Raw genomic sequence first — 14,457 nt, 5'->3', positions numbered from 1 at the left:
CATTCATCGAGGGGCTGACAAAACTGGGTCCCTACTGTATGGTGTTTATTTTTTATACGTTTTTCTGTATTCAGAGCATTTTTTTCTACTTACTTAAATTTCCTACCCTTTTCTTATTCTTTTTGGCATTTTGACCTTTTATGTAGGCCTTTCACCTTTATGTGTAGGAAAGATTCTATTTATTTCTGTCCTGTCCGTCTGTGGTCTTTTCTGCCTTCTTACATTCCTATTTCAGACGTTTGGGATGGTACACAAATTATGTCACGCTAAATTTCAACTTTTTCGACCCCTCCCCCCCTTTGTCACATTTTTTGTATGAGTCCTCCGAAATTTTTGTAAGGCTTGTCACGCTTGGCTCGACTCCCTCCCCCCCTTGGAGCGTGACGTAATTTGTGCATGACCCCTTTCTTGTAGCATTCCGACCATTTCTGTCTCAAAATAAGAGAGATATACAAAATACAACTGATTTCATCGTTGTATTTTGCTCTCTTCCGCTTTATACTCTTGCCCACTGTTTTTTTAGAGGGAAGGTTTAAAAATGACGACAATGGACGTTTTAGGGATTTCTAGACCTTTTAAGGTCTAGACTGGAGGATTTGACATTTGGCATTGAAAATCAATCAAATTGCTTGCTTGCTGGTGGTGTCCAATGTGATAAATTTTCAACGCGAAGCGCTGTTTGGTTCTCAAGTCAAGTTCTTATTCTACTAAATCGTTCATCATTAATCGATTAACAATCGTATCTTTTTGGTTTTTATGCCTTCTCTTCTGTTCATCTGTTCTGTTTCTTTTTTTTGCTTGAATTTTCTACTTCCTCATCGATATTTAGTATTTCATACCTTTGTACGTTCTTCTTTCTGATTTTTGTCCTATTCTGCATTTTTGCTGATTTCGGCATTTTGTTAGCGTTTCCGATTTTCTTCTTGCTGCTTCCTCCCGTTTTCTGTCCTTATGCGTTTTCTATTTTTTTTTTTCTGTTTGCTCACCTTAGTTTATTCCATTAGCTTTCTGGTTCTCTAGTATCTGTGTTTTGTGTTTTTGTTTTAGCTACTGTCTGTCTTTTCTTTCTTCTTCTATGTAAAAAAACGTCTTTTGGACACTTGTTCTCTCTATTGCTTTCTCTTAGTTTTCTGCCATTATTAATTTTTTCTGGATTTTCACTCTCAGGTCGATCTATTCTGTAGTCCCAGACAACCAGAAGTCGCATAACAATCTACGTAAAAAGTCGTTTATTTGTGCGAATTACATCACACCCACACAAAATTGTGAATGAAATCGTTTGATTGATGAATTTCCTCGCACAGAACGCTTTTTTCTGATTTCGTCAGTGCATTTTGTTTCGTTCCGTATAAACGTATGAAGGAAGTCGAATCAATCCGTAGCAACTGTCAAATTTAAATTGTTATCATAAACTAAGTCGTGTAAGGTTAACAATTAATTCGTAATAAAATCTGTCCACTCGCATTGCATGTCAATTTTCATCATATAAATTATGCACATATATCGCCACCACTTTTGTACGCATAAGGCTTTTGACGACATCCTATACGGAATCTTTGCACATATAAGCATCGCTTAACGCAAAAGGTGATTTCGTTATATGTACATTCTGGTTGTCTGGGGTCATTTCTGCTTTCTGATCCTCTGCTGGTTTGTTTATTTTTGATTTTGAGCGCTTTTTGTCTTATTCTTTCCTTGGGAATTTTATGCTTCCTTCATGTTTCATGGTGCTTTATTTTCCTGCTTTCCGTATGGGTATTTCATATTTCAGGTATTTATCTGCCTTATTTCGATCATTTGACCTTATCCGCCTTCTAATATTTTGTTTTTATTTAACTTTGTGTTCTTTTTCCTGTCATCAGGCCTCTTTCACTTTTCGTTTTTTTGGTACTTGTTGTGTTGTTTTTTTTTACTTTTAAACTCTTCTGTCTTTAGACATATTTTAGTATTCCTCAAGTTTTTCTATACTCTCAGATTTCTTCTATCCTCTGTTAGGCATTTAGACCTTCGTTTGCTGGACTTTTACATTTATTCGTAAAAAAAATAATGAAGAAAAGTCGATTATGTTACTTGATTTTCGTCTTCCTTCTCAGTTTACAGACCTTTTTGCAATCTGACTTTTTGATCTTCTGTCGTTTCTGTTATTTTCTTCTTCTCGTTCCATTCGCTTTGGAGCAATTTGTCCCTTCTTTTTTCCTGATGATTATCTTTTTCTTCTTTGTCTTATGGTCTTTTCCGATTTATGTTCATTTTTGTTCTGTTCTGATCCCTTGTGGCCTGTAGTGTTTTCGGTTTTTTTTTTCTCTCGCACAATCGAGTCGCACTTCTGACCTTCTCTACACTGACCATTTCTGTTATGAAAAATAAAAGAGACATTTTCGAATTTCATCGTTGTATTCTGATTTAATCCGCCTTTTGCTCTTGTTTGCTGTGCTTTATATCGTATCCTTTTTTATGTCTCCTGGAGCTTCAGTATTATATTCAGTATTATATGTATTTAATTTTCATATATGACTTCTCATCTTTTTTGATTCCTAGTATTTTTGCTCTCTTTAGTATGTGGTTCTACTTTTTTGCTTTCTGTTATTCTCTACCTTTAGTTCTTTTCTATTTTTAGACTTTTTGCTTTCTGACAGGATCGACCTTCTAATCTTTGCAATCGTCCATGGATTATGTCTCGCCAAATTTGATAATCTTCAAACCCCTTTACTTCCCCCTTTTTTTTTTTTTTGTTTTTTTTGTTTTTTACAAGGGGGAAATCTGCAAACAGATCCCCTGAGAAGATAACTCAGGGAATGCGGGGATGACGCACCAACGACGACCCGCTAAAACCAGCCTATGCACTGTGCATGAGCAATTCATTTAGAATTGCTCAAGTGGTGAACAGTGCATCGACATGACCCTTGGACTCAGACCCTCATCTCCCCGGAACCACCTTACGGTATTTCTTCGGGAAGGGACCAGTGCATATAGCACAACACGTGTAGCAGAAGTAGCCTAGGCAAACTGCTTCTCCTAGCCGACTTAAACAATGTTACAAGGGACCAGCCTCGGCAGGGCTAATCCTCTGCAGCCAACTCTTGGTCGGCGCGCCATAGACGCTGCAATTCTAACATAATGTGAGTGACAGCCGTAGTTACTGCATTCCAGCACTCGGCATCCGCACACATTCTCTCTATAACATTGTCGGAGGACGTGTCCCCTCCGCATGTAGTGAGCATGCGACCTCTCACAACAATGAAACGGGGGCAATCGAACACGACATGCTCCGCTGTTTCCTCTACACCAGCACAATTGGGGCACGCAGGAGATTCTGAGTGCCCGAACCTATGCAGGTACTGTCTATAGCAACCATGTCCTGACAGAAACTGCGTCAGGTGGAAGTTCACTTCCCCATGGCTTCTACCATACCAATCTGACACATTTGGTATTAGTCGATGGGTCCATCTACCCTTAGTGGAGTTATCCCATTCCTGCTGCCAGCTTCTGAGCGTTTACTCTTTACACGTGTCGCGGACTCCTCTGGTACCCCTTTGGTTGAAGCATTGAACATCTTCCTTGATGATGAGCCCGATGGGCGTCATCCCGGCTATGATGCACACGGCCTCTTTAGATACCGTCCGGTATGCACTTGCTACTCTTAAGCACATTATCCTGTACGTGCTTTCCAACCGCTTTAGGTTTCTGTTCGTTCTAAGCGCTTTTGACCAGATTGGTCCTCCATACCTTAGTATGGATAGCGCCACGCTTGCCAGCAGCTTGCGTTTGCTGGCAATTACAGCAGAGCTGTTAGACATCATCCTCGAAAGCGCCGCTATAGCCGTAGATGCCCTTTTACAGGCATATTCAACGTGGCTAGCGAAGCTCAGCTTGTCATCGATCATTACCCCAAGATGCCTAAGGGATCGCTTGGACTCTATGGTGCAATCACCTACCGAGATAAGCGCCCGTTGCTCGGACTTGCGGTTGTTGACCACCACCACCTCAGTCTTGTGACGGGCCAGTCCTAGTTTTCTAGACTTCATCCATTCCTCAACCAGGGAAATAGAGTGCGCTGCTGTCAACTCTACTTCCTCCATCGATTCACCATAGACCACTAGGGTGATATCGTCGGCGAAGCCAACAATCTTAACACCCGTCGGAAGGGGCAGCCTCAGTACGTCATCGTACATCGCATTCCATAACAGCGGGCCCAGGATTGAACCTTGAGGTACTCCCGCGGTAATTCGAACGCTTTTCTGCCCCTCCTCTGTGTCATACAGTAGAATCCTACCATCAAAATAGCTTTCTAGAAGCTTACACAACTGCACCGGTACCTTGAGGCGGTGAAGCGCGTGTGCTATTGCTTCCCAGCTTGCGCTGTTGAACGCATTCTTCACATCCAGAGTGACAACCGCGCAGTAACGGATGCCGCTCCTTTCTGCTCGATTGCCACCTCAGCTGTTTGAACGACCGACTGGATGGCGTCCAGAGTAGATTTACCTTTTCTGAATCCAAACTGGTTGTTGGACAGGCCGTCCGCACTCTCCGTATACGGTACTAGTCTGTTGAGAATCAACCTCTCCAATAACTTGCCCGTCGTATCTAGTAGACAGATAGGTCTATACGCCGACGGGTCACCTGGTGGTTTCCCCGCCTTTGGTAGTAGCACCAATTTCTGTCGCTTCCATACATCCGGGAAGATTCCTTGATCAATGCAGCGTTGCATCGTGGTTCTGAACATGTCCGGATCCGTGTTCACTGTCGCTTTTAAGGCAACATTCGGGATACCATCGGGTCCCGGTGCCTTGTTTGACGCGAATGATTTCACGACTTCTGCCAGCTCTTCGTTCGTCACTCTCGCCACTTCTTCTCCTTCATCTGCCGCATACGGCGCTGGGGGCCATGGGCTTATGGGATGGTGCGGGAAGAGTACATCGATTATCGATCGCAGCAACTCGGGCGATTTCTCTTGGGGCGCTATGGCTCCTTTGGTCTTAGCCATTACCACTCTGTAGGCGTCACCCCATGGACTAGAATTGGCACTCTCGCATAGGCTTTCAAAGCATGCCCGTTTCCGACTCTTGATTTCCTTTTTGAGAGCAAACTTTGCCTCTCTGAATGCTGCACCGCGTTCCTCTCTTTGTGCTTCTGTGCGTGCGCGTTGCATTCTTCGTCTAGCCCGAAGGCAGATTGCTCGAAGATTTGCAATTGATTCGCACCACCAATACACTGGCGGCCTGTTCTCTCTAGGAGGGGCTTTTCTCGGCATGGAAGCATCACACGCTCGTGATATCATAGCAACTAGCTCTTCACCGTTTAGGTCCAGAGTGTTTCGTTCGCGCCTCAGGGCTTCAGTGAATACTTCGCCGTCGAAGCGCGCTGTTTTCCATCCTCGGGCTTGGGTCGAGTTACATCGCGCTGCCTTCTGCCCGCCTGGTATTATACTATAGCGAATCGATTGATGATCGCTATGAGTATAACCGTCATCAACGCGCCAGTTCATGGTACCTAAAAGGTTAGGACTACAAAACGTCACGTCGATGATCGATTCTGCACCATTTCTGCGGAAGGTACTCACTGTACCCACATTTGCCAGCTCTACATTTAATGCGGCCAGGGATTCCAACAATAGCTGGCCTCTTTGATTGGTGCAGCGGCTACCCCACTCCACTGCCCATGCATTAAAGTCGCCAGCTATCACTACTGGCTGCCGATTAGCTAGTTCGGCCATCATCCTGTCAACCATGTGGGAAAATTCCTCAATCGACCACCTTGGGGGCGCGTAACAACTGCAATAGAACACGCCGTTGATTTTTGCTATCGCAAAACCGTCATTTGAGCTAGAGACTACTTCTTGGATTGGGTATCGTCCTGTCGTCCCTATAGCTGCTAGCTGTTGAGACCTATCCGCCACCCAGTTCCCGTTGTTGGCTGGTATGCGGTATGGGTCCGATAATAACACCACGTCAGTCTTGGTTTCCGAGACTGACTGCCAAAGCAGCTGCTGGGCTGCATCACAGTGGTTTAAATTTAACTGTGTTACTTCCGTTTTGGCTGCTTTGATACTCCGCTTGTGCCCGGACATTTGGGTCCGCCCGTTAAGTGTCCGTTGTCTGCTCTGTCGACACATATTAGGCACTTAGCGATTTGCTTACAATCGCTTGCCCTATGGCCTTCAGCGCCGCATTTTCTGCACATCTTACTTCTGTCGGGACCATTGCAATTCCACGACTTATGGCCCTTCCCGAAACACTTGAAGCAAACTTCAGGAGGCTGTTGTATGCTCAGCCGGCAAACCGACCAGCCTACCTTGAGTATGCCCAAGTTCTTCGCTTTGTTGGCCTCTGCGACCGGCAGCCTGATCGCCGCCACCTGAGTGCCCTGCGGGCCCTTTCTAAGGTGGATGGCCTTACTGGCTACGTCGATGTCACACTGCTCTTTGAGGGCAGCCGAGACCTCCGCTGCATCGGTGACCTCATCCAGATTTTTACACTGGAGAGTCGCTTCAGCAGTAAGGGATCTTACATCAACCTCGTCACCAAGTACTTCTTGTGCCAGTTGCTTATAGACTGCACCCTTTTCCTTGGCGTCCTTCTTTAAGACTAGGATCATTTCACCAATCCTAGTTCGCCTTATGCTTCGAACGTCTGCGCCTAATGGCGATAGCTTCTCTGTGCTTCGCATCGCCTTCAGAACCTCGGCGTATTTTGCTTCCTCCGTTTTGATAACGAGGGCTTCGCCTAAATTCCTACGTTTCGCTGTTTTTGGTTTAGCGCTCTCCTTGGGCTCCGTTTTCGGTTTCCTCTGTTTTTTCTTATTTCCAACTCGTATCCACGGGTTGCTGTTGCCTTGCGCCCGTGGTTCCTGTGGATGCACTGCCTGGTTCCGGTTAACCCGTGGCTCCTTTTTCTTGGCTTTCTTGGCCTTAGGATTGGTGTTGGCCTCTCCTTTGTTGCCATGTCCTCTTGATCGCGGGGCTTGGCTCGTGCCAGCTTTTCCGCTTTGGAGGACGGCCGCGTAGGTCACTTTTCCCTTAGCAACCATACGTCTTTTCGCCACGTATTCATCCCCGGAAGCTTCCCTCTTCCGCATCGCGTATCGAATAATATCATCAGATATATTCGCGTTGCCTGTGAAGGAAAACACTTCGGTCTGACACGACCTAGTGTCTTTTTGGCCTTCTACCTTGCCCAGTTGTTCCTTGGCTTTCTCGTAGTCCTGCTTTGCAGCTAGGACTGATTGTCGCAGTTTCAGTAGACTTGTTTTCAAGTCTTTGCTGATATTTGTTTTGCTTTTAACATATTCGATGATGACATCAAGTTGCTCAGCAGCTACCTGCATTTTTGGGAGGTACTCCCTATTGCGATCCATGGCCTCGATTAGTCCCGGGCCATCGGTCACCACACATGTTGCACTGGAGCGGCCAGTGCCTGCCGTCGTCACAGTATCTAGGCTTTTGCCCACACTGTTTTCAATAAAGTTGGTCGCCTCCTTCCTTGGCGGGAACCTTAGCCGGTTACTGATAGGTCCAGAAGCCTCTCCTTCACATTCCGCTAGTTGTTTGTTTTGGTTGATCATCTCTTATGGGTCCCCCTAAGAGCCGCTATCCATCTCCGTTGGAATAGTCGCCTTTATAATCCCATGGTTATCTATGCAAGCAGGGAGGCCATGCTAGGGTTGACTTAGTCCTTTATGGGGTACTATGTTCAGAGCCGGATCGGCGCAGGTCAGGTAATGGCATCTGAGCCTACTCCCGCCCAGTTGGAACAACCAGACGACGGATTTGGAACGTACTCTAAGGCCTGCCACGGTTTTACGGGACGGGGGCAGCCTGCGCCATTAACCCACTCGCCGTTTCGGGCCAGTGTCACCCGACCCTACTAAGGGAGTAGAATGTCGCCGCTGTCAGCCTCAAAGCATATTATCCAGTACATATACCGTTACTTGTCCTTTGTCGTGCGCTGCCAGTATACATAATTGGGGCCGTACTGGCGTTGGTCCCAATGTGCTCGAAGCACTCCTACTCGTAATTCCATGCCTTGTCCGTTTGTATCGCGACCAGTATGCCATAATCAGGATCTCACTGGTATCAATCCTGATGTGCCGGTTGGCACTCCTGTTAGTTTGGGCTAGGGTACTTTAAGCGGCACCGGTCGCTGTGACAGAGTTGCATTCGGATTTTTGTGGTTTTTATGAAGGTTCATCAGAGCCCACTGCGAACTTCACCACATCCTGGGCAACTCCCCAACTCGCAGAGGTCCTGGGGGGGGGGGGGTCCGTTAAGCCCCTGGACTGTCGTCCCTGCTGCCCCATGTGTCACACTTTGTGTATGGGGCCTTTGAAATATAGAATAAATGTCACATTATCATGAAGTCCTTTTTCTCTCTAGAGCGTGACGTAATTTATGAACGACCCTTTGTCTGCTGTTTTGCCTTCGTTTTCTGACGCTTTTTACTTTGATCTCTTTTGCTCTTTTTTATCCCTGCTTTTTTCCTGGTGTCTGTCTTTTTATGTTAATTTTTCGACTCTTCTCTTGTCTTCTTTTGTCTTATGGTCTTTCCCGCTTTCTATTCCATTTTTTCTGTTCTGATCCTTTGCGGCCTGTGATGTTTTCTGCCTTTTTTCTCTCGCACTTCTGATCTTTCCTTCATCAATTCTGATTATTTCTGTCTTTACCACTTCAGTCGTCGCGCTGTTGTATTTTGTACAACACTGTTGAAAAAGCCTCGCTTTTCGTTCACAACAGCAGCGTGGTGGCTCTGACGGTGGCAAACCGCGCGACGACTGGAAGGTTAAAGAAAAGAGATATCTTTCTGTTCTCATCGTTGTATTTTGATCTATTCCGCCTTTTGCCTTGGAAAGCTCTTTGTGGGAACATCGTAGTAACGATGAAATTTTGATTTTAGTATGATTCCATGAGTCGATATCGACTCATGAAGGTTTAACTGTTTTTTTTCCCTTTTTAAGTGATCTCGAGCTTCTGTGTTATATATCTAATTATAACATTTGACTTATCATCTCTTTTTTATTCATAATATTTTTGCTCCCTGTAGTATGTGGTGGTGCTTCCTTGCTTTCTGTTTGTTCTCTACCTTTTATTCTTTTCTATTTTCTAACTGTCCACTTTCTGACAGGGTCGGCCTTCTAGTCTTTGAAATCTTTGTTTACTGTTTTTTTATTTCTCATTTATTTTACATCTTCTGGAGCTTCTGTATTATGTATCCCATTTTTATATTTGATTTCTCAACATTTTTTTATTCTTAATATAATTTCTCTGTAATCTTTGGTTCTGCTTTCTGGCTTTCTGTTATTCTCTACCTTTTTGGTCTTTCCTACTTTCTTACTATCTGCCTTCTGACCGTGTCGGCCTTCTAGTCTTTGTAATCGTCTACAAATTATGTCTTGATCATTTTCAAACCTCCTTCCCTTACCCTTATTTCACACTTTGTGTATGAGGATTTCGAAGATTTCGTTATCATGACCTCTCTCTTATGACGTAACGTAAATTATGGACGACACATTTCCCTATGTTTTGCTTTTGTTTTTTAACCTTTCTACTTCGAATTTTGTTGGCCCTTTTTTCTTACCTTACTTCTATATTCTGACGTGTTTTTTTTGCCTTAGTCGCTTTTTGTTCTTTTCTCTCTTCTATTCCTTTGAACCTTCGTTCCTTTAGTTTTTGTGCTTTCTGTCTTCCTATTATAGCCTATCGTCTTACTTTCTGATTACTGTTTTTTTTGTCTTCTGATTTCTTCCTCTTCATACCTTTTATGCTTCTTTTTTGACTAGATAGTTTATCGTTAATTTTTCAGATCACAGATCGTATCGTTTTTGACTTTCTCTGCTTTTTTGTTTGTTCAGCCGTTTGTACCTTCAGTCTTTTTTTTCTTTAAGTCCTTACTGTTTGCATACCTTATTTTTCTTGATATTTGTCCTATTCTGTCTTTTGCTTTATTCTGTATTTTAGGCTTGGGTGCTCTCTCTTATTTTTTTGTGATTTTTTTTCAGTTTCTTAGGTCTTTCAAAATAAAATTGTCTTTCGAAAATAATGAAACGGAACATCAACTATAAATAATACGACACATTTTTCTAACCGTACACTCATTTTCTTCCTCTCTTTCCAGGGTTGGCCCACCAAGTGGGGTGGACACTAGGAGAAAACCACAGACCGTAAATGTTCTGCGTTACTGATTTTTTGAAAGTCTTGTGGGCGAAAACCGCGAGAAAAAGAGAAAACTTGCAAAAAACCCATCATAGTGTGCAGATTAGTAGATGTGCAGCTTATGTTTCGAACGCCCAGAATCACACACACACTTCCACGTTCATTCTTTCACACAGCATACATACACAGAAAGATATAAAGTTCGCGCGCGTAGTGAAAGATTACAACAACACACTGAAAAAAAAACACACAAATGGAATCGCTTTGATTAGTGCGAGCCATCACTGCTTTATTTAGTAGGCATAAAGGCAAACGTTAGAAACCACAAACAGGTTGGAAACGAAGCAAAGAAAGGAACTGAACTTTCTTTCCATTCCCATTGGTTTTCTTGTATACTCTCTCACGCAACTGTATAACACCGTTGTTTAGTTATGGTTAGATTTTTTTTTTTGTTTTTGGAAAAATATGGATAAACAGTTTGTCGCATAGCAATTATGTCGTATTTTTTCGCTGGAATGGAACGTGTACTCTGGACAGTCTTTTTTTAGTTTTAAATCGTTTTATTGCTGGGTTTATATATATTTTTTCCTGTATAAATTACGTTTGGCTTCCGGGTGAAGGCAGCAGAGCTAACCTTGTGTGCATATCGGAGCTGGAAATTTGAAGTATTCCGCTTTGCTTTAAATATACAACATGATTTGAAAACAGATTGACCGGTTGGAGTTTTTTAGTTGTGACACACACAAGTGGAAGGAAACGAGAAAGCAATAGAAGACAGACAGTAGAACGGGTTGGAGATGATCCCCAAATTGGTCAGTCCTGTTCGGACTTAACCCTCACGTTTTGCATAGTTAACATGCTTCGTTTCATATAATTTTTATATGCCGGTCTTATGTCCTTAAAAGTGTTTGTTCACCTTGATCGAAAGTAACACATTTTGAGCATCCATAGAAGAGAATTTTTCCGTTTAAAATTTAATTTATAGAGATGTTCAAAACTTGTATTTTCGAACGAAACGAACAAAAACATGTGAAGTTATTTCAAATTATCAAACAACATTTTAAATTTGTATCAACAACAGTTAAAGCTAGTCAAAAACTACATGCTTTCCATAAAAACAACGTGGAGGTTATTTCAGACAGGAATGATCATTTGTTTAACCCCTGAAATATATTTCGGTTGACACATAACCTACTTGCGCCATCTACTTAAATGGTTCGCCACACTCAGAAAAAAATAAATTAAAAACATTGATTGAATACAAAACGGATGATAGCTATTGACAAGAAGAAAACCCTTCTTTACGATAAAAAAGCCATCTACAAAACAAAATGTTACTCTAACGCAAAATTAACGTATTTCTAACACAAAATACAACACGTACATATAAAACTACTTACATTTACTACGACAAGTTCTATCCATCGCCTACTACGATGGTAATGGTGTGTGCTGTTCATTCAGAGCTGATGTTACACGTAAAACAATATCAATGGATTTGGAAATCTCCCTTCCTTATTTCCGGATGGTTTTGTTTTCATACCTTCCCGCTGCGCCTGTTGCAACACAGTAAACAAAAAAACAAGCTTAACCCGCGAAATCGTTTTTCTTTTTTCTTAACCAATATTACAAGCTGCTAATCACAAAAAATGGTAAAACCTATGACATAACGTTTAAAAAAACATAATATGGTAAAGAATGATAACAAGAAACAAAATATCTCGCCTAAAAAAAAAACATTGGTGTGTGTACTCTTAGGATTTTTCACTTTCTCCTATTCATAAACATTAACGCAAAAAAAAAAGAAACTGAAAGTGGGCTCTGATCGGAAACCCCACTGCAAATCCTTTATACGAATTGGTCGTCGGCGATTCAGGCTGGGAGCGGCCTCGGGAGAAGTGAATACAACTCGTAAAACAAAATTAGTACTATTATAACTTACACACTACGCAACTACTAAACAAAAATGAATGAAAACCAATAGATGAAACGATGATGAACATTGGTAGTGACTAAAACAAAAAAAAACACGCAAGCTGTTGGTAGTGGATTTAAAAAAAATGGGCTTAGTAAAATAAACTAAATACATATATCGCAGAAACGCAAGCAGTAGGAGCGCGGAGCCAAAGTTGGCGCGGCAGTAATGATTCAGTAGAGCAAAACAACAAACAAACGCTAGATTTTATCCCTATAACCACATTTTTTTTTCCTTTCGCGCGTATCTTGTAGTACAGAGAGAGCGCTGACGATGATTATTTTCCAACTAGGTTTAAACCTCCCCCTATTTCCCCGGTTGGTTTGTTAGGCAAGAAAACACAGTAGATGACTTGATGATGATTCAAATGCGATCGATCGAATCCGCGCTATCCACGGGGCCTGATGTTGGGGCCTGGGCCAGTTCCATCCAAGTCGGCGACGTCAAACTCAATTGGGCCTGAGTTTTCGTCCCGACCAAAATGGAACGAGCTCACCGCATTGGGCCCGGCTATAGATAGATGACGGGGTATCGTTCGCCGAAGCAAAAATTCGCTAAATCGATTCTTTTCGCTGCGAAATATTGATTAGAAGAACACACGCAAGCATAGATTCGAGAAGCAGAGAAATACCACTGATGATGATAGTAGCGTCGCGCGTTATCAATGATGATATAAAACAAACCGAACATGATGATGAGTCGGTTCACTTGATTCAATGCAGTAAATATTGAAAGAAAGTAAAAACTTGATAGTTACAATAATAAAAAAAGAAGAAAAAACAACAAGTAATGGAAGTATGATAACAATTGCATTAGCGTACGATTAAAAACTATATATGATGATGATGATGAAAACAAGAAAAAAATGATGACGAAAAAACATTAAAAAATGATGCAAAAAAGGAAAAACATTTACTGATTATTAACTAATTAATGATTATTATTATTATATATTATTATTATTCTATAAATTATATATTATATTTGGAAAGTAACCATATAAAAATGAAAGGAAAAATATAAGTAATGACAGAACAAAATATCCCGCAATGGAATAGATCGTTGGATTCCTTTGATCCGAAATCCGATTGATTGATGCTACTGGAGGTCTTCGTGTCATCTTGAAGGAAGGGCGTGTGGGCTGATCGAAAGGTGGCAGCAGCACTGCGACGAACATCTTTATGACGCAGGGAATACAGGTATATATGGCAGAAGATGAAAACATGCCGGTTCTATCAACCAAGACAAGGATAGTACGGAGGTCAAGATGAGTTTGGAAAAGTTAATGAGTTTAGAAAAGTTCGGTCTGTATCGGTTATATAGGGAAGCTCTGACATTCGTAACTACCAAAAAAGGATTGAAAACTATAAATTGCAGTCCCAGATTATCTTTTCGCTTCACACCTGTTTTTTACTTTCACCACCTTCCACAGATTCTTCCAGACATCGTTCCAAACATGATCCAGGAAATCTATTGAAAACTCTCCCATGAATTCCAGAGAATCCTCATGAAGTAACATTAGAGTAATATCTCTAGTAAAATCTTCATGGATGTTTTCTCCTGATTATTTCTACACAAAAGTCTTCACGGATTCTGTACGATCTTTTTTAAGTTATGATTTAAGACAATCCTGTAGGATATTATCCAGGAATCCGATTGTTTTTTTTTATAATTGACGAATAAAAGTTGGGTTATGTTTCCGAAAATTTTGAAATTGAATAAGCTTTCTGACTTGCTGTCGCCTAAATAATGTAAAATTCGCCAAGATTCTAATAAAAAAACATTTTTCCTACATTTTCATCAAAATTAAAGTTGTCTGGCAAATGTGCATTTTGAGTTTTCAAAACAGATCTTGCAAAATTTAACTTCACTTCTCTTCGTCAATTACTTAAGCAACTTACTTAAGAAAGCACTCCTAGACTTCTTCAATATTCCAGGATTTCTTTCGACGATCCTTGTAGGAGTTCATCAGAAATTATTTAACCGATGTTTGCAGAAAAACCCGTGTACCCACTGTCTAGTTTACACAATTATTTCGCTTGTTTTTTATATTAGTTTGTGGTTTTGAGAAGTGCTTTAGTGTACTGTTGGTTAGCACTATTTCCAAGCTTTTGAAAGCGATAATATTTCTCCAATCATTCCGTGTTACTTCATAATGGAATCCCCTCAGTCCTCAGTCTAAGCTTTTATCTGACCATACACGGAGCCACAAATCGACCCAACTATGACTTCTTTTGACGTAATTCCGCTCTTCCGTGGGATAATCCAAATTTCGGTAAACTGAAATATAGGTATCGTTAGCGGACTTTGGGGCAAGTGTGCCACCCCTGCTTTTTAT

At 41.8% G+C, this 14,457-nt stretch overlaps 1 protein-coding gene across 7 annotated transcripts in view; it reads left to right on the top strand.

Moving 5' to 3' along the window:
* Positions 1-12,738, top strand: part of LOC5565160 (ankyrin repeat and KH domain-containing protein mask) — a 146,853-nt gene extending 134,115 nt beyond the window's left edge. For all 7 annotated transcript variants that reach the window (XM_021838443.1, XM_021838442.1, XM_021838445.1 and 4 more), the window contains one exon: positions 10,107-12,738. In XM_021838443.1, coding sequence (XP_021694135.1) covers positions 10,107-10,136 — 30 coding nt within the window. In that variant the 3' untranslated portion in view covers positions 10,137-12,738. The remainder of the gene's footprint in view (positions 1-10,106) is intronic.
* The last annotated feature ends 1,719 nt before the right edge of the window (positions 12,739-14,457 follow it).

This window comes from Aedes aegypti, chromosome 1 (genome assembly GCF_002204515.2).
Source record: "Aedes aegypti strain LVP_AGWG chromosome 1, AaegL5.0 Primary Assembly, whole genome shotgun sequence".
Classification (NCBI taxonomy): domain Eukaryota; kingdom Metazoa; phylum Arthropoda; class Insecta; order Diptera; family Culicidae; genus Aedes; species Aedes aegypti.
Note: the sequence above shows the minus strand (reverse complement) of the source record. Positions and strands in the feature narration are given on the sequence as shown.